The 25,987-nt window shown below is 44.1% G+C and overlaps 1 protein-coding gene across 1 annotated transcript in view; it reads left to right on the top strand.

Moving 5' to 3' along the window:
- The window catches only part of ACE2 (angiotensin converting enzyme 2), a 637,108-nt gene that overhangs the window by 405,125 nt on the left and 205,996 nt on the right, over window positions 1-25,987 (top strand). Inside the window, exons 10-11 of the mRNA XM_078657651.1 lie at window positions 6,152-6,296; window positions 13,214-13,312. Of these exons, the coding sequence (XP_078513777.1) occupies window positions 6,152-6,296; window positions 13,214-13,312 (244 nt within the window). The remainder of the gene's footprint in view (window positions 1-6,151; window positions 6,297-13,213; window positions 13,313-25,987) is intronic.

The following is a 25,987-nucleotide window of genomic DNA, read 5'->3' on the forward strand; positions in this document are numbered from 1 at the left end:
TGACTCATTACATCCCCTTAGCTGGACATTTGGAACAGACCAAAATCTGGAACAGGCTGGACAACCATTTCTTTTGGCCTTTTATGTCTGACAAGTTAAGGAGTTGTGCACCTCCTTTGTCACCAGTCATGCCGGTGGCAAGTCAGGGGCCAAGCAAAAGGCTCCCTTAATACCACTACCAGTGGTTGGGATTCTATTTGAGAGGGTGGGGATTGACATTGTTGGTCCCCTAAACCAACCAATTGCCTCTAGGAACGGATATATTTTGGTGATAGTGGACCATGCCACCAGATACAAAGCAGTGCCCCTCTGTTTCGGGCTCTGGTCACAGCTAAGTAGATCTCTGGTCATGGCTGTCACAGTGGCCAGAGCCCTACTTAGCATCTTCTCCAGAGTGGGCTTCCCCAAGAGGTCATCTCAGATAGGAGGATAATTGTATGCCTGCCTACCTGCAGGCAATGTGGGATGAATGTGGTGTTTCCTACAAGTTCACCAACCCATATCATCCCTAGACCAATGGTCTAGTGGGAAGATTCAATAAGTCCCTGAAAGGCATGATCATGGGTTTATGTGACAAGCTCAGGAGGAGATCAAATGTTCTCCTCCCATGCCTGCTGTTTGCTTACCAAGAGGTGCCACAGAAATGCTTTAACCACTTTGAGTTACTGTTTGGGCATCCTGAAAGGTTAAAGGAGCTTGGTAGAAGCCTCCCAAATATTCTAAAGAAGATGTGCTGGATTATGAACTAGGCCTGCGGTCCTGCATGGCTGAGTGCATAAAGAGAGCAAGCTGCAACCTGGAGGCCAGCCAAGAGCGTATTAAGCTTTGGTATGACCAAAATGTTACTATGCCTGAGTACCATCCAGGACAATTGGTGTTGGTGTTGAAGCTTGTGGCTCCCAGGGCCCTCTGGGATGAGTGGAATGCACCCCACCCCATTCTGCAGAAAAAGGGTGAGTTCACCTACTTGCTGGACACAATCAATAACCAACTCCATACAATCATCAAGTTCACCTACGGGCTGAGCCAAATAGATTCACGGTTTTTTGTAAAGGCTAAACCCAGAAGGGAACAATGCCAAACAACAAAAAGGCTTTGCCACCAATTTGGATCAAGAAATTAATGGAGGACTGTAGGACTTGGCCCTTTCCCCAGAATTTTTTGCTTTTTATTTCTTTAATTTAGGGTGCCCCCTATTGTAACAAAAGGGTATAGGCCTTGTGTAGTGAAGAAAGCCCTGTGTATGTCAAACTAATGTTAAGGTGCAGGTGCTTACTTCCCCTAACATGGCCGCCACTGACCCCTGCTACTGCAGCGTGGTCTTTGTGGGCGCATTCTAGTAGTCAGGAGCTGGCTAGAACCCTCAAACAATGTATCCATACTAGCCTGCCAGCCTGTCCATAGCCATAATGGTGGAACCTCCTAGAACCTCCTGGAACCTTCTGGAACAGGTGAGGTGGCACCAACTGCCACTGCCAACTGTCAACTGGGACTAAAAAAGGAAAGGGAGGGAAACTTTCCTGTCAGACTGAGGGAGCACAGACCTGGGGAGAACCTACGCAGGAGCTTTAGGCAGTGGGGCCTAGACAGGGACCTATGACACTGGTAGAGACAGAGCCTAGGTGCTGCCTATCAAGTGTTGAGGGATCCTGAATTTGCCCCCCTGACCTGGCCCGGCGGAAGGGGAACCCCAGGTCTGCTTGAAGAGAACTATCTGAGGAGACTTGATATCAACCATCAACTTCAACATCCCCCCCACCTTCAAGGAACCCAGAGACTGCAATTTACAAGGGCGCAAGAAATATAAAGCACCAAGAAGAAACCAAATCACCACAGGACTTTTGAGAAATCAACCAGGTATTGGCGCTGTAACACTCCCTGCGCTCCCTGACGCCACCTGGGATCCCTTTTTCTGGATTGCCACTGTTGTGTGAACTGTCCTGTGGAACCTGCTGATCTGATTCCAACTAATATAAACTGTCTGCTGGCTAAGCGCTCTTATTCCCTGGCGCAAGCACCCTGCACTACCTGTCCTGAGGAAAGTGCCCCACTGAAGTGAATGCTAAGCGCTATCTCTGCGTAGCGCTAGCCTCCTGAACTGCTAGCCTGACTGAATTGCCTGAGGCTCAAGCACTGTAACTGCCTGCAGAAGCGCTAGAACCCTGAGGCGCTATATCTGTCTCAATTGCTAACCTGCATCATCTGAACTGACTAATTTACTTCAGCGTGCTAAACTGGACAGAGCGCTGTGTCTCAGGAGCTATCCCTCCGATCACCTGTTGAAGAGCTGTGCCTCCTTGAGAAGCGCTTATGTCCTGCAGACTGTTGGGCCCTGAAGCGCTATACTCTTAAAGAGCCACGAAGCTCCTGGGCGCTATTCCTGCCTGAAGCGCTTTTGCCCTGATGAGCGCTGACTCTGCCTGAGACGGCTGTTGTTCCTTCAAGCGCTGTCGCCCCCAGAGAAGCACTGCCATTCGTGACCTGCTGACTGAGCCCAGCGCCGTGAAACCCCTGGTGCTAGGCCCCTTTGAAGAGCGCTGTGATGCCCCTACAACTGACACCAGAATGCCATTACCAGCGCTGTTACTGCGAAGCGTTGTGAACCTGAGAGCTCGGCTGCTGCCTGGGGACCCTTGAGGTACTGTGAAGCGCTGTACATCCAGCATCAGTCATTAACTTCAAGCGCTGCATCAGCGAGGTGCTGTGTGCCCAGGACCTGAATTTGCTGCCTGGCGCTGTGTCAGAAGGCTCCCTGAACTGGGGAATAGCCCCATTGTCCCCTTCAAGTACTGGAACTGGGCCAGGGCCCCCCCAAAAGACACCGTGGGGGCCTTAGCTAATAAAAGTTAACCCCTGCCTGGGGTACAGTTGCATGCCAGTTAGTGTAGCCCTATGCATGTTTATGGCTGAGTAATGCAGCGTTTATTCTCTCATGAAATGTTGAGCCTTTTTATGGGGTACTTACCTAATGGAATGTTTTATACTCCTGCCCCAGTGTTCTAACTTCTACCTACCAACAGGGATACTCTTGAATACTGAAATGTTTTATCCCTGCGTCAAGAACTGCAGAGCAAGGAATTGGTTAATTGTGTCTGTCTAATGAAAGGTTTTGTTCCAACCTGAGAATTCCTGCTTATCTGCCATTGTCTAACTGGTTCTTAGGCACAGGGTTTAGATATAATTAATGGAAGGTTGATCCCTGCTTGAGGAGAATGTTATTCTGGGTAAATTAAATGTTTAGTCCTACATAAGGGGGTGTTATCTTTAAGCTGCAGGAGCTAGGAAAACCTTATTACAGGCCCTGCCGATTCGAGGAGCTTGCTGCGCAAAATTGCTAATGGGGCCTGGGTTCTAATGACCTGTTTATTCCTGATTAAGGAAATGGTTGCTTCTGCCAATTGAATGGTTTACCCTCATTCGAGGCACTGTTTATTCCTGCGTTTTTGGAAATGTTATTGCTGAGAAATGCAGTGTTTGTGCTCCTAATGAAATGCATAAGGAGTTAAGGCTGTAGTAACTTTGGAATTGCCTTAAGGAAATGCACATATTACAATAGGCCTATTTATTCCTGCCTTATTTGAGTGAATGCTCTGCATAGGCCCAATTAAATGTGCAGGTCTGAGTCATGAAATGGTTGATCTATTATTAAATGTTTACTTCTGCTCAGAGAAAGGCTACCCTGATTGAAGGAAATGTTTGTTCTTACTTGATGAGATAGGTAATTCTGGCCTAATGAAATGTTTTACACTGGCTTCATAGGAAGTTCTACATCTGCTCAATGAGAATGTTCTTTCTGGCCTACAGAAATGTATTGTAGCTTATGAAATGTGTAGCCCTAATCTAGGAAACGCTTATTCATACTAGGAGTGATTCCTAAAATGGTTATTCCTGATTAAGGAGTGGGTTATACCTGCACAAGGGGATGTTTATTCTTAATGAAATGTTTTCTCCCACTTAGTGCTGCATTTACTGGAAGCCTACAGTTACCTATTCACATGTTTACTGCTGTATAGCGGAACGTTATTTCTATCCTGATTGGAACACTGAAATGTTGGTTCTTGTCAAATGAGCCGCTTACTCTTGGCTAAGTGCCTGGTTATTTTTCCTGAAATGGTTTAAGGAAATGTTCACCCTTGCTTGGTGAGAAGTGGGTAATATTCCTACAGATCTAACATGATGTAATGTCATTTAGTTGCCTTTTGTGATGTATTCCTTACAGGTGCTGACAAGAAGCAAGGACGGTCAGGCCTGTGGTTATCTACACTTGATATTATCTAATATTCAGTATTTATCTTATATTTAATATTTATTCACCTAGTATTTATTGCCAAGTGTTGAAATACATGTATTTGAAAGGAAAGCTAATAAGGTAATAATACTGTGAATTCTTGATTACCCTGACTCTGCTCAATATATAAAAGTTATTTAATTTTTATACATACTCACTGGAGTGGCATCACTCATTGCGTGCCCAGTTTTCTCTCTCAGTGGTTGCGTGTGCTGTATAGTCGCTTTACACATAAGCTTTCGGATGCCTACCCGCTCGTGCCATGCTACCCTCGGGGAGCTGGTGACCCCAGTTCCAACAAGGACACCATAATACACACTGAAAAATTCGAACCGTCTTTACTTACTAATAAGATTTTGATGGTCCTGAGGAGAACCCTGCTAGTTACAGGGTTCGAAACGCGTCGACCTTGCGCATTTTTGAGTCAAACAAACATATTTGAATTTAGTTGTTGTTTGTTATGCACGTTATTCTTTGCTAACTCTGTTGATTGTGTTTTTGTGCATTTCTTGATCCAAAGCCTTTTTATTGTTTGGCTGAGTGCGCATTGTTTTCTTCTGGGTTTAGTCTTTCCAAAAAACTGTGAATTTATTTGGCTCAGCCCGTAGGTGAACTTGATGATTGTGTGGAGTTGGTTATGTGTCAGGAGTGAAAGTTGAATGGATGTTAGAGTGTATTGAGTGGTTGTGGTGTCTTTTGATAAGTAGTGTAATTGGGAAGGAATGGTGTGTTGCATTGTTTGTATTGTTTTCATCACTTATTCATTTGTATTTGTATGTATTTATTGAAAAATAGACTAAAGATTTAAAATAAAAATGTTTTTTGAAATTGATCATGCATGGAACCTGTGACAGTTTTGTATTGGTACCAGAGATATAGTGATTGGTAAATATTGCTCAGTACTGGCACTTGTTTTGGTTTGTTCTACATTGACTCAGCCTTTCTGAGTAGAGTCAAGGCCCTTGGTTGTTCCTTGCTAAATGTAGGGAGGCAGCTTCAAAGCTTCATTACAATCAGCTGTTACTTGGGATCTGAAGGATATGTAACCTTACAGAGTTCTTTACCCTCTAGTACGCGGGTGTAGGTCTACCAAGACGTTTCAAGCTCTTGTACACAGGTGGATGTTGTGTCTGCATAGCAAAAATGACTTGTACCCAGAAGCTCCACTTGCCTGGCAGGGACTTTTAGATAGTTTTATATATTTTCATGCTTTGTTTGCTTGTGTTGTTTTAATATTGCAATGTTTGTTTATATCCCTAACCTATGAATTCAGTTTTAGTAATATTTACATATTTATACTTTCATTTTGTAAAATAAGACTGTAAAAAAACCATTATAATGAATAGAGTACAAAAGACTCCATACATTTTCATGTCAGAGGGTAAATTGTTGTCCTCTGTTCTCACATTACACCTTTAGTGTAAATTTGATGATAAAAGTGCTATTTTTATAAATCGCTTTGCCGGATACAGTAAGTATTTTATAATTTAACTTGACTGCATTTGTTCTTATGAATATCTGCTTTCTCAGCACTTCTAACGGAGTTAAGCCTTTTGAGCTCACCCTGTGCTCCCTGTAAGTTAATACAGGAAAAGGGGGGAGGGGGTGCATGAAAGTTATGCCCTGATTTACATTTGTCTGAAAATGTCTGGATATGAGGATTATAGGAACTGAACTTCAATGTAATAGACCACATATTGGTCCTCGCCTGTGCCATACCCTTTGCTTTCTTATACCTATATGATGTATAATTTCAGCTTCTGTATTTTTTATTGCTTGTAATTATTGTACAGGTGTGCACGTTTAGACATGCTAAAACCTTATGTGTGATTATGGTGATCAAAATGAGCATTTCTTTGACAGAGACAGATATCAACTTCTTGCTGAGGCAAGCCCTCACCATTGTGGCAACGATGCCCTTTACCTTCATGCTGGAGGAATGGAGATGGAAGGTTTTTAGTGGTGAAATCCCAAAACATCAGTGGATGGAAAAGTGGTGGGAGATGAAGTGAGTATCCGAAATAGGGAAACGCATTATTTGTTGACGTGGTTGACGGTGATGCTTACTACTCTGTTTTTTTGTTAGGTTTTTGGGGTTTTATTTGCTTGCTGGTAAGTATAACCTTGGGCATTGCACATATCTAGCAAAATCTATTAGCGATTCCTGCATTATGGGTTGTAAAGGATAAGCCATCTGATTAAATGATACAAAACGTATTACAAAAAACTCAAGAGTCATTACAGTCTGTGGCACGGATTGCTAGCTGAAGTTGATGGAGTGGCTTCTCCCAATCCGACTAATTAAACGTGACATGAATTTGCCTGTTGAGATTTTGACAACTAGACATATGTTGTTACCTTGAGCGCTTTCAGACCCTTATGGGTGAGTAGTCACGCTCTATAAGTCACCTGTATTGATTTTAAGATTGATATACTACCCCATGCCACCTGAGCGGCATTAGAATACTGGCTACTCTCATTACCTGTCAGAGGTTTTGAAATTTAGGGCCTGAGGAAGAGTCTGGTGGGTGGTTGATCGGGCAGGCAGATCAGTGGAAACCATGGGATTCAGAAATCGCTGACAAGCCAGCAGGGTTGCAACCTTCTGTGATGGTGCTGCTGCAGCAGTTCTGTTGAAGGCTGCGAATCTTTGCCAAGTGAGCTCCATGTTTGATGGCTCCGCAAAGTGTTTGCTTTTCAAGAATAAACTTTCACATGTATTCTTGATAAAGAAAAAGAAAGTACGCCAAAGAATAGAGGGGCATATTAGCAAAGAACGGCGTTAAAATTATCGCCGCTTTAGCGGCAGGAAACTGCCGCTAAAACGGCGATAATAGGCTTGATAATATGCCGTAAAGAATTCTAATAGAAGCCCATGTTAACACCAGAACATGGGCTTCTATGGGAATTCTCAAGGGCATATTATCAAGCCCATTATCTCCGCTTTAGCTGCAGTTTCCTGCCGCTAAAGCGACGATAATTTTAACACCGTTCCTTGATAATATGCCCCAGAGTGTTTTCTTCCTGCTTCTGGTGGCCATTGTGCTGTTTTCTTGCCCAATATGACTGTGTTTCACCTGCCTTTCCAGGACAAGGAAACCTGATGATGATTGCCCTGACCTTTTTTGGGGGTCAGGCGTTTTATGTAGTGCAAACTTGACCCGAAGGCATCAGAGCGCTTTTCATGAGCACCACTTGTGTTACAGTGGGATGCATTCACTTTGTTAGGCCTGGGGAGATTAAGTGATTTGCCCAGATTCACAAGATGTTAAGCGTCCCTGCTGAGACCTGAACCCAGTACCCCAGCTTTGAACGTCAGCCTTCTAGCTCTTAGCCTACATCCTTAACAGGGTACCGAAACTACCGTGATGACCTGACCACCCAGTGATGGATGAGCGGTCAGATCAAAGGTTGCTGATGGCAGTGCCAGTTGAAGCACTAAATAGAGTTTGAAACCACAATTCTGGCTGGGTAGGAGCTCCACTGATTTATGGCAGTGATCCTGCTCCCTCAAACTCTACATGTGTGGGAATTAGTGTGTCTTTGCTTGCATGTGAAAAGTGAGATTGTCAGCTGGTATTAACAGACTCAGGGAATCACCTGAATGACTGATTGTGGGAATTCACTCTCAATTCCTGGCAGGTTTCCTTAGAAATATCAACAGTCGAGCAATGCGCTTACCTTCAACATTCAATTATGAAGCATTCTATAATAATAAGCATTTTCAATGCAATCAGTCTCGCATTTATGCGAGACCTATTGCATTGCAAATGATATGCATCACGGACAATGGGAGAGAGGGCGGTTGGGGGGAGAGGGCACGGTCAACGGGAAGGAAGGCGGGTAGGGGGAAAGAAGGCACGACAACGGGACGGAGGGGGGAGTAAAGAAGGCACCAAAGCATGTGCCTGCAGTAGGAAAACCTCATTAAAGAAAATAGTGCTTCCAGACTAAATAACAGGTAACGTGGAACAACAGAAGTAAAGGGGTCAGTCGCCATGGGAGGTGACAATCGAAGAGGAGGCTGTACTAAGGAAGGACTAACAAGCCTATTGACGAATCAAAAGCCAGAATTTAGGACAGACAATGACACAAGCCAATGGCAAATATGGGCGGAGAACAGGTGGGGCTTCTATTCCCTACTCCTCTTCAATAAGTCTTGCAAAGCAGCGCATGCGTGCTAGCTCTAGGCTCGACCTAAAAAAGGATCCATTTTGCCTCTGTGATCCAAAGGCTTTGATTCAAAATAAATAAATTCTAATCTAAACCAGTAGCATGACTTTCTCTCCGAATATAGTCGAATTGGTGAGAGAAAATGATCCTTTTCTCATTTGCATAGGGGGTTGGCGTGGCTCAGTATCGGGACACAAATTTTTAAACTTACTTCTTGGTTAAGACTTTTAAAATATTGTCCTTATGATAGCAACTGAGCCTCTCCAATCATTATCTCTGCAAACAATGTGGTTTACTTTCAAGCATTAAGAACTGACTGAAAAAGTACCCCTTTTATGTTTTGCTACACAGTTTTTCTATAATGAAGTTTGGCAATTATTTGTGCTCTGTGCACTTTTCAATGCAAAGGAAGTCTGTGATTGGAGGTTTTTCCTCTGGGGTCTTTCTTGTAAATTGTTTTTCTATAAGCCATCCATATAGGTGTGTGGTTGGTATATTTGTGCATTGTTTCTATGTGTGTTTTTAGGCCTTTTTTAGTTTTCGTGGGGCAGTCAGAGGATACAGGTCCTCAAATGTAACAAATTAGGTGTGTTTTCATGTGTGTCCTTGGACTGCAGTACTTATGCACTCTGATGCTTAACCTAGTACTTCGCATTAGCACTTGCCTCTCACAGTGTATGTGGCAAGGCCGAGCAGCCAAGGATTACTCAAATAGGTGGTGTGGGTTAGACATTCACAATACAGTAAGTCAGGAAGCAACAGCTAATATGGGCAATAACCAGTCATCTCTATACTTTAACCAGCAAAAACCATTTAATTACAAATAAAAATGACAACCTATACATAAAACGTGAGCCTGACACCTTAGGGGCCTGAGATCTGACTCCATACAGATTTGTAGCGCCAAAGCTCAAACTCCTGAAAATCAGTAGACATTGTGCCTTTTGACCCATGTAGAGCTATGCAAGTTGTCTCATAGATTCTCGGATTGACTCTTGAATATTTGGAGAGTGAAATACAGGGGAGTTTCAAGTAGGATTAAGGGTTAATTAAAAAGAGAGAAAGATACGGTTAAAACGCTGAAGTAACAGTTCTGGAGTTTGAATAGCAGTGATGTCGTTTACATTAGACTTTGCTGTGCTTTCAGGAATGTGGGAAGTGCAGCTTTTAAGAAGTCAGAGCACCTGCTTTGATGCCAGAAAATCAGGGGCAAGGGAGCCTACCAACCAATGAATGAAGAGCCCACTGTTGGACATGGCAACATAAGATAATGTCTTTGTAGCTCCTAGGGGTGTCTGGTGAGCGCTATCCTGCTTCCAGTAATTCGTGTCCTGTACTGGGGTACAGTCCACTGAAAGCCACCCACTTGAGTTTAAATTCCTGTAACAATTGGACTACTTTGGGAGGATGGAGGCAGGCAAGGGTGCCAGTTCGCCCTGTTCTCCCTCATGGTAAATATCAGTCTGGAACCCTGTATATCATATTCTTTTTTTTTTTTTTTTATTCAATCTTTATTTCGGTCGTTGGCCATCAAAGATATGCAATAAAACACATACAATTACTATAAAATCAACATTCATAATCAATCAATACACAGTTAGCAATTCACCTTGGTTGGAGTCAAGGATTTCTGGTGGTGGGGTCACACAGAACCTGATGGCGACTCACTATGGCCACCAGTGACTCTAAGTCAAAAATGGAAATTGGATTGCCACTGGTAAGAGAACGATAGTTCTAATGATGTTTTCTCCTGTAACTTTTGGACTAGAATGATAAGTCGAATGGTTCGAGAGACAGGTGGTAAAGCTGATGTTTCCTTAAGACCAAGGGGGAACCAGCAAAGTGAATACAGGCTATCTATGGCAGTGTGTGTCAAAGGCAAAGCAAGTTCATCCCGGTGGTGGTTGAAGGCTATAGCGTTCCATTATTCCCAGATGTTATTGAGCTTGCATCCTGGACTACTTCCTGGAGCAGACTCATGTCTATGGAGAACACACAGTCCTTTTGAGGCTGTCTGACATAGCTCTTAGAGGCAGCTAGGCTTTGCTCCAGGCTCTGGGTTGTCACGCCTCCTTGTAGTCCTAGTCCAGCAGCTCACACAAGCAGGTAGGTCTTCATCTCCATGCAGGTCAGCCACAAAAGCACTTCTAGAGTCTTTCTGGACTTACGGTCTGATTTACCATTAGGGGACCATGGTACTCCGTCGCAAACATGACTGCCATCGCATTGATACTCCACCTCCCATCGTGCATTATATCCTACGGCACTTGTAATACGGAGCAGGGGAAATCTATAAAAAAAAATTGGCACACTAACCTGTCTTCCAAATTCTAATTCAGGCCCCCGACAGATCAGAAAGAGTGACAACCCACAAAGAAGCTACTGCCTTATCCTCTTAAATACACTGCTCTGTAGGTCCTTTTTGGTTGTTAAGAGGACACTTTCAACACTGTACTAGTGGCAGAGGACAGTACTTACCTTCCCCCGATGGACGGTCCTGGTCACTCAGCTTATCTGTACTTTTGAAATCTCCGGGTGATCCTCCGATCCAAGAGGTACATCATCTCATAAGCTGACAGGCTGACGGCCAGTTCATGGAGCTTCAAAGCCCCTTCTGAGACCGGCTGCAACTGGCTCAGATGGAATATGTGTTGCTCCCAGAGAGGAGGCCATATCCTAGCAACCAGGTGAGTGGGTGGGGCTCACTCTGGCAGGGGAACCGCGCATACTTTCAAAGGACCCCACCTACATAGACAAACGGTAGACCAGAGGGGAGAGGCGTTTGTGTACATGCAGATTCACAGGTCCACCATGGGCCCTGAGAAGCTTTACACAACTCAAACCATCATCCTGTAGTGCACAGGGATGAATGTAGAGTTTTTTCTACCCTAGACCAGAAGTGCCCAAGTAAACCACATAAAACCATCCCTTACCTGCATGCAAGAACACACATGTGCATTCCCATAGAGTCCACCATTCACCTGGTCATGTACACAAGTGGACCTGCACTAGCGCGCACATCCACATCTACACATGTAAAAGTAACCTCCATGCATGTTTCATGATCTGATCTATTCTTTGGATATTGGGGAGAGCTGTGTTGTCTAGCTCAGTCACGTCCTTGTTCCTTTTGCTATTTTTATTCAGTCTGTCCCATTCAATCCCGTGCTTTTTTTGGTCCTGTACCTGGCTCCCATGCCTTCTGTCAATGTGTTCCATTTGTGGTTTCCAAGATCCTACTTTGCACACAATAAGTGATTTGGGTGGTTAATGAGCAGGGCTGGGCTCTAGAGAGGCATTGGGTTGGTAGCTGAGATGTGGGGATGTGACTTTTTTAGTGGGTTGCCATCTTATTACATTTTTAAATGGTGTAATATGGCTTTGCTTGTGATGTTCAGTTTTATGTTTGCAGTGCTGTGTTCATATGTGGTAGTAAAGTTCTGTGAGTTGTGTATCGTATTCTGGAGATCAATGTCATGCTGTTACTCGTTATGAGACTTTATATAGCACACATTAACAAATCACTTAGTTATCTGTTTGTCCAAGGGTGACCTTATATTGGAAGCATCTGATGGGAAGCCATTCTCCGAGTAACTATGTGTTGTACGGGTAGGGAAAGCATTCTACCATTTTGCCACACAGGGAGGTGCCTCTATCAACATATCAGACAAACCCATTTGGCATAATGTATATAGAGGTATGGATTAAGTAATAGAGGTTAAATGGGATTATGAGTCGCCTTATCGGGTAAGGTTAATGTTTTATACCCTCCCTAAAAATATGTCAGGAGTGACAGTATTTTGTTGTTGTTTTTGGGATCTAGACAGACTTTTATGGAGCAGTATGCTACTGTCAGCATGTGTTAGAGTAGTTATTCTACACTACTTATGACTGAGTTAATCCACACTTGTGTGATCTGTATCTGAGCTTGCATCAGTGGAGTCAATGCTTAATTTCTAAGCCGTCTTTGTTTTTAATATGCAGTAGATTCATCTTCTGTATATGTTTAGTACCTCGAAATGGATTTTAGTGTTCTTGTGATGGTCCATCCTACTTAGCTCTTCCTTTCTCAGTGCGTCCCTTACTAAGTCTTCTAGTTCCTGAATCTCTATTTCTGCAGACTCCCTGTCTTAAAATAGCTGTTTGCTGAGTTTTGTTTCTATGTATGACTATCTGATTATTGTTTCTTTAGGATCTCTATCCTTGGTGCTAAGTTTGTTGTGCTACTTGGATGTCTACTTCTGCTCTGGCAGTCAGAAATAAATCTGAGATATCCACTAGATATGGTGAAGTGAATTGTTTGCAAAGTGTTTTGGTCTTGTCATATGGTCACTGTGACTTTTCATTAAGTTGTTCAATGAGATGTGAACAAGTGTTGTGTTTTGAAAGTTTGTTGTGCAAGGTATGTTTTGTGTGGTGCCATAGAGAGGTGTGTGTTAAATTGTGGTGTGGTGGTGAAGGCTCTGTTTGGGCTTGGTGACCCGTTGTTAGCAGTAAGTAACAGGTGTAAATATCCAAGTAAAAGACTTAAGTGGGCATTTCACCAAAACATTTAGCTTCCGCCTATGCACCACCTGTGTATCTGAAGCTGAAATGGCAATGCAGGCATATGCTGCCATAAAAGATAACGATAAAAAGATGAGGCATTCGATGTTCTATTTCAATGTTCTATTAAGTATTATTTTGTTTTCTTGATTAGTCAAGACTTGCACTGCCTTCGTTATGGATGTGACCTTGTTTTTTCTCCCACAGACGAGAGATTGTAGGTGTGATGGAACCAGTACCCCACGATGAAACATACTGTGATCCTGCAGCTCTGTTCCATGTTGCCAACGATTACTCATTCATCAGGTATGGGAAAACACGTAGCCTCATAGAGCTATCTTTCATGATTTAGATATCAGTTTGCTTTTAACTAGATATGTACACTGAAAAACAAAGAGACATATCTGCAAGTGCACCCTTGCACTAAAAGTATTTCTCCTCATTCGCCAATCTAACATCTGTATTTTTCATGGCGTTAGTTTTCTGGCGCTGCCTCAGATATACAGACACTTGTAAATCTAAGGCAGTGTCAAAAAGCAATGGGTGTTGTGGTGGAATTCCCAAAGCAACACCTATTGCATGCCCCTTTTACGCAGAACACTGCGTCAAAGGGTACCATATTTTCAAAGCGCCAATATGCCACGCAAAGTGGCTTTATGCCATTTTGTAAATGGGTGCAGGGCATTGCTCCACCAGAACGTCGTAAAAAGTTACGTTCTGGTGGTGCTATCTTCTTGTAAATAGGTGCCAAAGAGACAATCCGAATCCTACTTTACCCTCACTTGAATGTGGTGGAATTTTCTGAACTGTAAATGGAAGGAAGCACGTTGGAATTGAATCAACATTTCTTTATATCACAGTGTGAACAGTCTTGTCACTTACGTGACTTTGGTAACTTTGAGCGGCCACATAGTTGACCCGAATCTCAAACCTATTTGCATGTGTAAGTGAGACGTACGCCCACAAATAGCTTTATTTACAAGTGCAAAGCCATTCTCTTAATGTATCGTTATGCACTCATAAATAGTTTTGTTGACATCAAACTCCCTGTATGCCCATATCCACAGATAGTGGTGGAAAATACACACTAGGGATGACCTGTGAGTGTGTGACAACCCATACATTTAAACATTTCTGTTTTTTCATCGATTTGCCTCTGGCACCTTTCCACCCTAAAACAACTTTTCAGATCCACTCCTGTCAATGGCAGGTTATTCATTTCTAGTTTGGGACATGTAAGGGGTTCACCCCCAAAATTTGTGGGGTGCAGTAGAAGGGAGTTCTTTAAAGGAATTTTTTTTTTACTTTTCGAGAAAATTAATAAGGTAGTGAGCATATTTGACTGAATGGATATATGCTTATGTATGAAAATGGAATTCACAAACATTTTGGAGGATTATGCTTGGGGACCTGTGACTGTGATTTCTTGGAAAAATCTTGAATGTTTTTTTGAATGACAAAAAGTCAAACATCTGAATTCATTGCCAGTTTGAAATGCAGCCTCTACAGATTTTCAGCTTTTTCGGGAATGAGGGCCAACGTTTTTTAAGGAATCTCTCTGTTTAACACCTGTAACAACAGCATGTTCATTTGTGTTTAATTGGTGTGTTGTTTAAATCTTCATTCTACACAGGGCCTATCAGAACCCCATTCAGAGGGCCAAGGGGTAAGCAAGAGCTACTGGGCCCAACCGTGGTGATTGAGGCCTTTGTGCTCTTGATGCCTTGGGCCCGGTATACACCCGTTACAACGCATCTTTTACTCCGCACTACCATTACAACGCGACTTTTACTCCGCATACCATTACAACGCATTGCGCTGGGGGGGCGCTCTAGGATAGGGAATAAGTATAATTTACTATCCAACACCTTCCCTAGGGTCCACGGGGACTGGCGTTAGAATAGTAAATTATACTTACCACTATCCAGCACCCCAAAGCGCTATGCGTTGTAATGGTATGCGTTGTAAAAGTCGCGTTGTAACGGTATGCGGAGTAAAAGTATGCGGAGTAACATGGTACATCCCTTGGGCCCAGCATACTATGGGCTCTGAGCAACGGCACCAAGTACCCCTTCCACACTTGACTCTCAGAGGTAGCACAACCTCGGGCAGTCCAACGCTACTTGGGGAGGAGGTAGGTGTAGTGCAAACACTTGAACACCACTCAAGTACGTTCAGCGAACTCAATAAATGAATGTCTATCCAAATACTCACTTTTATAATAAGTAGTATTTATACACACACACAAAGTGGAATACAGGCCACACTAAATAATAACACCCTCTTCATAAGTTCTGTATTCTAGCACTGTCTGTATTGTCTCCCGTACCACACTCTTCTAGCTACTGCCTGGGGTTATTACCCATTTACTTGAGGCAGCATCCAGGTTAGTCCCCACTAGAGAATTTGAGTCTTAGAAGTTCCAATATGTCACATCAAAATCAAAAATAAGGAGGGCCAGCAGCCAACCGGCCTACTGGACTCAGGCATGCACAACTCTATGTAATATACAACCTCTCAAAGTATTAACATAGACAATTCAACAATATTCATGCAAAACAGTTTTTTCTTATTGTATTCAATTTGTAAACCATACAATATCAGCCATAGAAGTATATGTTGCTGAGTCAATATATATAAATACATAACACATGGAAAAAACAATTCTTTCATAATCTCTTATCATCACAACATTTTACATATCACAGATGACTTAAACCCAATGCATTTCGGGACAAGTACGTCCCTTCTTCAGGGGAATCACTGCAAAACATAAAATTAATAAAGCATACTTATACTATGTACACATATGCAAAACAGTCATGAACAATCCCTGTGTGAAGAATGTGATCTGGTTTGAAAAGATGTATAACACCAATGACATGCTAAGGACTAAAGAAAAATACCCTCCGTGTGGAAAAATATATAAAGGGTGGAACCAGCTTAAAACACACAAAAAAATTAAAATAATAATAGGAATAAGCAACAAGAGTGAAAAGAACTGATTTAAAAAAAGACTGTACTCACTCTGTGAAAATCTCCTAAATAGATTCAGCAAGTAGAATCTGAACTGTCGCAATCACGCTATGAAAGAATTCAAATATGTCAAATATCTGCTATCGGCAAATTCAAACATCAATGACCAGTGAAAGCTAAATAGTCTATACCTTCTGGTATATGTGGTGAATAACAAGGAGCTGTATCTGGCAGTATTATCTGTACCATAAGACTCTGGATATGTTTGAATTATTAGTGAACAAAGATCTTAAGAAACTGAATTACAAGATGAAGAAAACTTTACCTAATAATTTCAGCCGAGCTGAGAAAAGCATTCTAGCACAATTGGCAAAAAGGCAAGAAATCACCTTTCAAAAGGCAAATAAAGGTGGGGCACTTGTTCTGATGGATACCGATTTTTATGAGAGGAATGTAGGGGAACACGTCAGAGATACTAATACATACATGCTCCTCGACAAGGATCCGACAATGGAGATTTCTAGTTTGTTGAAACAAATCATTGATAAAGCTTTGGACATCGAATGGATTAATAAAAACACGGCCAAGTACTTGGTCACACAATTTCCACGCAGACCTAAATTTTATATGTTACCAAAAGTGCACAAAAATGTATTTTTTACCCACCATTCCGAACTATTGTGTCGGGATGTGGGTCATTATTCGAAACTACCGGCAGATTAATTAATACTTTTTTGCAACCTTTTGTGCAATCATAGCACACTTACATACAGTATGAGGGGTGGTACGCAAACCATTTTTTCACTGAGTGTAGTCCATTTTTTAACAAAGCCTTGCCCTAAATGCACCGTAATGAATACAATGTTGTGGGGAGCGCGTAATTGACGCTCCACTCCCAGACGCACTGCATTGATGGATTTTTATATCCATCAACTTAGTGCGTCTGGGAGTGGAGCGTCAATCATGCGCTCCCGACAACATTATAACACTTACATACAGGACACTTCAGACTTCATTACGAAATTAGAGAACGTGACTCTATCGTCCACAGATGAGTGCATACTGTGCACGATAGACATAGTTGCTTTATATACATCTATTTCACATCCTGAAAGTCTTGAGGCCATTGAGTGGTCCCTACTTCGACACAACACTATCGATACGAACAAGATATTTTTGCTTGAACAGACACATTTCTGTCTCCACCACAGCTATTTCGTATGGGTAAATGAATTTTATTTACAACTCAGCAGAACTTCAATGTGGCTCACAGGAGCCCCCTCGTATGCCAATACGTTTATGGCAAACTTCGAGGAAGACTATATATTTGAACAATCGGACTGGACGGAACACTTGCATTTCTTCTGCAGGTACATAGACGACATGTTTCTAATTTGGACTGGGACAGAAGCTAAGCTCAATAAAACGTTTAGTTTCAGAATACGCGCAATGTTACACTACTATTCAGGATTTAAAAATGAAATATTTAAGTTGTGGTTATCCCAGTGAACTGTTGGAGGTTCAAGCAACGAAAGCATTAACACAAGAAAGGTGGGATTTACTCAAGGAAAAACTGAAAATAGACACAGATTAAGCCATTTTTGTCTCTAAATTCACAATGAATTCTCAAAAAATACGCAACATCATTTGTAAGAGATGGGAGCTTTTACAACAAGAGCCTGATTTTCGAAGTATTTTCGCATCTAAACCTCTATTTGCCTACACTAGATCTAGGAACATTAAGGAGCTTCTTGCCACGAAAACAGTTCCCAACAAAAAGGATAATGTGGGAATGCGAAAATATTTAAATTGCACACATTGCAATAACTTGATGATTGGAAATATGATTTCTCATCCACACACAGGCGAAAGTGTCAAACTATCTCACAAAGGCGATTGCAATACCATCAACGTAATTTATGCAATTAAGTGTCCCTGCGGTATGTTGTATATAGGGAAGACAGAAAGGAAACTGAAGACTCGAATCTCAGAATACAAAAGCAGAATACGTAATAAGAGTACTACCTCTTGTTTAGCGACACACTGGATTGAAAATCACCATTCAATTGCACAGATTAAATTTTAGATCATTGATAAAGTAGCAGAGAGTCCAGGTTTGGATATTAATAAACACTTACTACAAAGAGGAACATTTTGGATGTAGCGTCTAGGCACATTGAAACCGCGAGGGCTTAATTCCAGATTAGAAATGAGCTGTTCTCTATAACACAATCATTTACTTTGGAGACTAAGTGATTTTTGTACAACTGTTCATGAGAACAATGCATTAGACCTATGATAAAAAGTTTGTTCTTAATATTATTTAACCTACGGACACTCACTTTTTTGATTATTCATTGATTTTTCACCCTTTGTTTTTTGTTTGTTCTCTCTTCTTTATTTTTGATTTTATTGACTAAGGACTGGTGTTTGATACTGAGAAAGTATTTATTTCAGAGTGTTGTCTCTTGATAAAGCATTGTAATGCATAGGAAATCGTAATACAGATTGTTCTAAGATGGCCGCCTTGGTACTATCTAATAAGCACTAGATTCCATAGTTGCTCCGCATGAACTAAACGCTAAGGGGCTGATTCCGATCTGGGTCGGAAAGCTCTCCGACCGAGCTGGAGCTGGAGTGTTTTCCGACCGTACCGGACTCCTGCATTCCGACCAAGCGAGTATGATGCGGCTGCATGCTGCTGGAGTCGGTTCAGTCGGACTCCCATAGAAGCCAATGGGAGCTGGTCGTACAACGTGTACATGGGCTTCCATTGACTGAATGGGTACGTCTTGCACAAGGACCCCCCTACAGTGGGTACACATCAGTGCCATCCGCACCGTACATGCCTGTGTTGGGGAGACCCTTGGGTCTACCCCTGTGTCCGAGTCGTAAGGCCGCGGGTGACGGGGGTCCAACGCGGACACCCAAATGCAGCTTCCCGGACGTCTTTACGAGCCGGACACTTCGGCTCGATTCGGCTGTCCGACGCATGCATTGTACTGGCTCGGTCCTAAATCGCCTCCATTGCACGGCACGGTTTGCTTATGGACGAGGCGTACGGATGTTTAAAATGGCAATGTATATGCACATAAGCGGCGTTCATTTGTGTTCACTGTACCCCTTGTTGTAAGCAGAACGGATATCGCGAAACACTGACTGTGTTATCCCGCCAGCATAGACCCATGCACACACATACACGACAGCCATTTTTAGGCTCCATGGCCTCTCTGCCCGTTTGTTAAACCCCCGGCACCCCTCCCTGCGCCCACTGCTCATGCATCGGCCATAAGACCCTCTCCCTCTGCGTGACCCTGCTCTAGAAGTAACACTCCTGCTTGACCCACCCCCCCCCATTTCCTCCCAAGAACACCCTTCCCCTCAGCTGACGAGCCCCCCCCCCCAGCTGCACTTGGCCTTTTGACCCGGTCCCAAGTCCTAAGACCAAGCCTCGTGGATGTACACCCCCCTTTTTCCCTGCCCAGCATAACAAAACCGTGATACACCAGCCGAAGTGCCCGATCTTATCGCCTGCCTAACCTTTGATCTGATCATCCCCTCCTGCCCTCGTGTCCTGTAGGAATGTCCGGCTGAGAGATCACAATCTTTTGTTACATTCAGGAGGGGAGGATGACATCTGAGCGACTGGTATGGGAATAGGCCTGAAGCTGGGATTCCAAGCATGCCTTTTCCTACTTCAAAGCGTCTTTATTGTAATAAGGAATGTTTGTGCATCATAAACATGTGTATAAAAGATGAAGCCTCAGAGAAACGGTGGTGTGGTGTGGTGTGGGTGTGGTGTGGTGGGTAGGAAAGAGAGAGCACCTCCTGAAGACACTATGCGGGTGTCCGAAATGACAGGCTCTCCTCATGAGAAATAAAACTCTATTCTTGTTTTCCTGCTTCCAGCGCCCGTCTCTTTATTTGGTAATTGCTCAAGATGGGAACTAAGAGGCGTCCTGCGCCAGCAGCCTGGGCATCAGGTGCGTTATGGGCTGACTTTTCCACAATTGGCGTCCCAACGCAGGGTCCATCAGCGACATAAGGTCCGGTAAGAGAGGTCCAGACGATGGGGTGAACATCTAAACGATTGGAGTATACCTGCCTTGAGAGGGCCCTCATCCGGCTGCCGATTGAATGAACTTCACCGATTCCGAACGGACCTCTCTCAAGTGACCTACTGTCCTGACTGGAATCCCACAGGAATGCTGCGGTAAAAACATGGAGAAAGAGAACGATTGGGCGCTGGTAAAGGGAAGGCGAAGAATTGCCCACACGGTCCGGTCCGGGTAAGGTTAAGTAGGACATCTTTACGTCCGATTGGTAGGATGGCTTTATCCATCTGATTGATTGATTGATTGTACTTGAAGTATTGGTTCTCTTTGAGACATATTCTATTTGCAAACAGCGATGAATAGGAACGTTCCTCTCTCTTTGCAAATAGTTAAGGATAGGTAATGCAGACGTTTGTCCCCCATTGTAATCCGTCATGCCTATCTTTCTCCCCACTGATTGTTTGTTATCGATTTTTATCGATTATTGCTCTTTGAGATATTCCCTGTCTACAAACAGGGAAGAATAGAAATATTCTGCCCTCTTTGCAGATAGTGAAGGATAGGTAATGCAGATTTTTGTCCCCGTTGTAATCCGTCATGCCTGTTTTTCTCCCCACTGATTGATTGATTGTCTGGACATTTATTGTTCAAGGAATAGTTCTTTTGAGGTATCCTCTGTTTGCAAATAACGTAGAAAAGAAATATTCTGTCTAATCTTTGCAAGTAGTGAAGGGTAGGTAAGGCGGACCTTTGTCCCCCGTTGTAATCTCTCGGGCCTATCTACTCCCCACTGATTGGTAAACTAGTTCCACCCGGACCATTTATTAGAGGTAGGTCAACTGGCTCGACCAGAGGGCACCCCTAATAAAAAGGACATATGCAACAATGACGAAGTGATCACCGTATCCTGTTAACAGAAACTTTAGCATGAAACACGCTAGGGAAAAAAAGGGAAGAAAGAAATAAGAAAGCAAAATCAGTAGGCCACTGATGAGTTTTTCATTTCGCTACAAATAAGGAAAACGTTAGAAATAGCTCACGATAAAACACATGATTTCGCTAGAAATAAGAAACGTTAGAAATAAGCCCGTAATAAGAAACATGAAAATAGTGAAAGAAGCCAAGGTTGACATCACGGCAGCCACGAGGCAACTAGGCTTCGCCACCCCTCGCTGCTCCAAACATGTCTGTCCCACCGCCTGCCACGCCCCAATAACGGTAACATGAGACAGATACAAGTCAACAGATGCCTACCCCCATTCTGGAAACTCCCGAAGTGCAACAGGTTCGCGGCTACGCCCATCCGGAAGACGAGATCTTCGGCACGTGCAGGGCGGGTCCTGCTGCCAGCCGTCGGCCGGAGGTCGTCGCGTAAGGTGGGCCAGAAGAGGAGCCGAGGCCGACGGGATCCGGGCGTCCCCTCTTCTTTCTTCAATAATGGCTGCGACAACACAGGGGGATGTCTTGCCCATGCCACCGACCCCCCCCCCTCGTATCTCCTGGTCCAGCCACGGCTTGGTAGAAGCTCCCCGTTCGGCCCTGAAGCGGCGCCCTGCAGGCCACCGGGGGGGGGGGGGAATGTCTTGCCTATGCCTCCGACCCCCCCCCCCTCTCATCGCCTGGTCCGACCATCATGAATATTAACGCCGAGAAAAACGGCGTGGGGTGCGCTGGGAGGGAGAGGCGGCACGAACGAGCCTCTCCCACCTCCCCAGGTGGAGGCCCCCAGTGGCACCCCCAACGCTCCACTCACCCGACAAGGGTTCGCCCACTCGTAAAATGGCGATCGACCGTGCTGGAGCGGGCCCGGCGTGAAGAGATGGCCCGGCTGCTTGTTAATCAAGAAATGAGTCCCAATCAGAAGTGTCTCCTCGACTTTGAAGATTCTATAAGAGCCACGGGGGCCCCCGACCCCCGCGGACACCCCCGATGGGGAATGGCTGCCATGATTGCCTGCGGAACAATGAAAATGTAGCCGCGAGACGTCGGCGCTCCCATGCTGGCGCCAGCCTCAGTTTGAATGACTAAAATCCTGCAGACTACAGTTCGGATCAGTTCCGGTGAAAACCCAGTATGACCCGGCAGAAAAAATTGTTGCCTCCCTCCCCCTTTGACTGATGGTTCATACCACCGATCCTTTCTGTTGCCCTTTAACGGAACTTTTGGACTGCCGAAAGAGGCTCTGGGCCAACCACGAGTTGGTGGAGATTTTGACTATGCCTGGATCTGCCTGGCTGCACCCAAAATGGCGCCGGTACAAATGAAACTTTCAACTCCTTGTTGTACCCCGATTGCTCAGCCTTGGTGTCATGAGATATATATGCAGTTTTTTTTAAACACATGGATTGATATAGGATGTGTACTGATTATATGTTCGGACAATGAATTGATATGGGATGTGTACTGCCAGTTCGGACAATGAATTTATACGGGATGTGTACTGTCAGTTCAGACAATGAATTGATATGGGATGGGTACTGATTATGTGTTCGGACAATGAATTGACATGAGATGGGTACTGATTGAACATTCGGACAATGAATTGTTGTTAAGTTTTGGCGCATCATGATTATTGAAAGATCGAATTTCAACACTTATGATACTCGCTCACACTGAAGTTTCGATATGATTTTATTGCACTTGTCGCACTTTTTATTATGAAATCAACGACCACCGACGCCGTTAGGTTTTCCACTAATAAGTATCCCCACATGTACAATTCCAGCCTGCTCCGTGGCCGGCCCACGGGGTTGTAGGCCCGTATTTGTGCACCGACATTCTTATGAAAGATTTTTTGGAAAAAGCAAACGTAGTTGTCACGCGTAAATTGGTAAGTTTCGAATAAATGACCACTATTTCCGATATAACTAAATTACAGGTGGAATGGCTCAGCTCAACTAGTTAAGGGTTGAAAAGTATAGTACGCAGAAATATTGCAAAATTGAACGGTCCAGGTTTTTGTTGTATGTGGTTTGCATTTTTGTACAGCCTAAAACAACCGCTAAAGATCCTGGTATTTAGCCTATACTTTATATGCTACCTGTATCGGGAAAGTTGTTTTAAAACGCCCCTAAGTCGCCCCGAAGGAGTGCCACCTGACCCCCCTAGTACGAACGACAACGACCCCGTACCACTGTAGGTTATCCCTTTTCCTCAAAGGAGAGCAGGAGCTCGCCTCCCCCCCACTTTGCACCAACTGCCCTTTGTTCTGACAACCCCCCTGCACGCGATCCGTAATACCACACTTGGGCGACCTATGCTATCCACAGGCTTCCGATAATCATCTCTCCCACACTAAAAGGTCCACCTGGGCTTAAATGCCGAGTTGGCAGGGACTGCATTCCGTGGAGATAGGCCGAGTATGCGGTAAGTAAAAGCCTTTTCGAGTTTATGCGCGCTAATGTGTTTTTTAAATGCTGCCCCCGCCCCCCTTCTTTTTCCCTCTTTCTGCAGGTCACATCGGAACGACGATTAAAGTACGAAAAAATGGTGATCTAGCGGACGAAGAGATGGGAAAAGGGCGTTCGATTATGGTGCCTACACACGATGAGCGAACAATGCCCTGAACTTAGCGCTTGGAGGACAGCCTGAAGCGGAAAACACAAAATATGACTTCGCTTGGCACCCCGAATAATACAACCAAAAATGATGTGCACTAGTGGATAAGCATCCTACATTTAACTAAATAGGGAAAGTTTAAGGAATATCCTGAGGTGAGGTTTACCCAAGTACCCTCCGCTTGGAGGACTAGGAATGTTGCCAGTGTTTAAAATCTACTACCTCCTTTTCGCACCCTCATAGACATGAAACTCAAAGCTACCCCATTGTTCTCCCAACTGACACCCACTGTTGCCTTAGCCTGGAAACACATTAGCCCGACCAGGTTAGTTCTTGACCAATTGCCAAAGGCATATAAGTGTATGCAACCAAAACCACCAGTAAAGGCAGCCGACGATAAAGGAGAAGAAAAAGGTAAAAAGAGCCTAGGATGCTAAGGATGCGCAGCATACAGGAAGAGATCATTATGGCCAATAACTGTTCTATGTTTTGTCTTGGATTTTTGTATATAATACCAGTCACTGTTCTATGTTTTGTCTTGGATTTTTGTAAATAATACATGTACTGTCTCCCCCGCCTGAGTTTGTGTGTCCGTAATGTATGGATCTACGTCGTCCCTCTGCCTGTGTTTCCGTATTACTTGACCCCTGCTGTTCTGTGTTGTGTGCGCACTGAATGGCCCATTATTGTACACGTCTCTCTCTCTCTCTCTTTCTCTCTCCATGTCATACGTGTACCAAATGGTTCGTTTAGAGTGCGGGCGACTCTCTCTCTCTCTCTGAGGGTCCCCCTGTTCCCTCCTCCCTTGTGTGGTAACGTTGTGCCCCACCGGCACACACCTAATTGGGTCTCTTCGAACACAAAGGTGTTCGGCAAAATTGTCAAGAACTAAAACGATTGTAACTTACCATATTACTACCTCTCCTTTCTGCAAAACGATAGAACCCGAGTTGGTAATGAAAGAAAGGACAGGTAAGACGACTGATGTCCCCTAATCTGGCCTTTTTATAGGGGGACTATAACAACAATGGTCTTCTGTTTTTCAGTTCGTTAGAAATGCAATTCACAGTGCCCAGATTGCCTCACCCCTCTGCACTTAAGTGCGGATGTCCAAAGCGTCCTCGCTTCTCCCGATTGACCCCAGCTCCCTGCCCAAAGCGTCCTCGCTTCTCCCGATTGACCCCAGCTCCATATCAGCTATCACCGAAGCGTAATTGATGACCTTGATTAACCGTCACTCCCCAAGAAAAGCATGTTTAACGTCTGCCCCCCTCTCATGATGATAACCCCCCGGCTTGCAAGAGTTAGCCGACCCCGAAGGGAAATGTAAGATTGTCAGTACTTGGGTTAAAAAGAAAAAGGGCGAGTCTCTACCTAAGGACTCGAATTCGAGTTTGATATAATACACTGTTGATAGGAGTCCGATTTCTCTCCACGTACGTCACGAATGAACGCCAAATAGGCTTACGAATTCAGTGGAAATGCCCTCCTACATACTCCATAAGTGATGACTTCTGACTGTGATCGATGAACCTATCCCCCACCTACTTAGGATTGGGGACGGAATTGAGATGTATAAATGTCTTCTCCTGCCAGTTTTTCTAAAACTTGTTTTGTACCCATTCAAAGATACAATCACCGGAGGAGAGGAGCTGGACGTGATGCACAGCCTGGCCACAGATCATGAAGCACGTGTGACCTCGACCAAAGGTGGAGTCGCAGAGCAACGAGACGCGGGACGAGGCGCCACTCTCAAACTCGGCAGATGAAGGAATGAAGGGCTGCCTTGAAGCCCTCGATTTGCTGACCCACTCGTGCCTGAAGTCCCCGTCCCTTTTGAGCCCGACTGATGGGCCTGCCTGCTCGTCATCCTTTGCTCCTTTGGTCCCTTGGTGTGTTCAAAGATCTGATCCCACTCCGCCCTCTCTTCCCTCGATTGTTCAACAAACATCACCCTTTTCGCATAACTTTTGACTCAGAAAAGAAAAGCAACATTTAGATAGAATAAGGTTTTGCCACGGAAGAAGAAAGACACGCAGGTGCCCAGCATGAGGCACCCCTAAGAAGATCAGTTAGGAAACACGACTGTGATCTAACAGCAGAGGACTGATCGCACCCTGCAACGCGTAAGGATGAATCCGAGCTGGACCTATAGCTCCACCGCCGGTGCTCAACAGCGCCAACGAAAGAAGACGGACTGTGTTGAAAAGACATTGTGACGAAGACCCCCCCCCTTCCTGAACTTTCTACACACCCCTTGACTAATTGCTTGTATCGAACTGAATTCCTCCCTCGGCCATTTTTGTATTGCTTTCAAAAATGTTTCATCGGTCACTCATGTATTTAGTTTTCCAAAAGTCTCTTATAGCACTGACAAGACCCGAAGGTATCA

This window comes from Lissotriton helveticus, chromosome 8 (assembly GCF_964261635.1).
Source record: "Lissotriton helveticus chromosome 8, aLisHel1.1, whole genome shotgun sequence".
Classification (NCBI taxonomy): domain Eukaryota; kingdom Metazoa; phylum Chordata; class Amphibia; order Caudata; family Salamandridae; genus Lissotriton; species Lissotriton helveticus.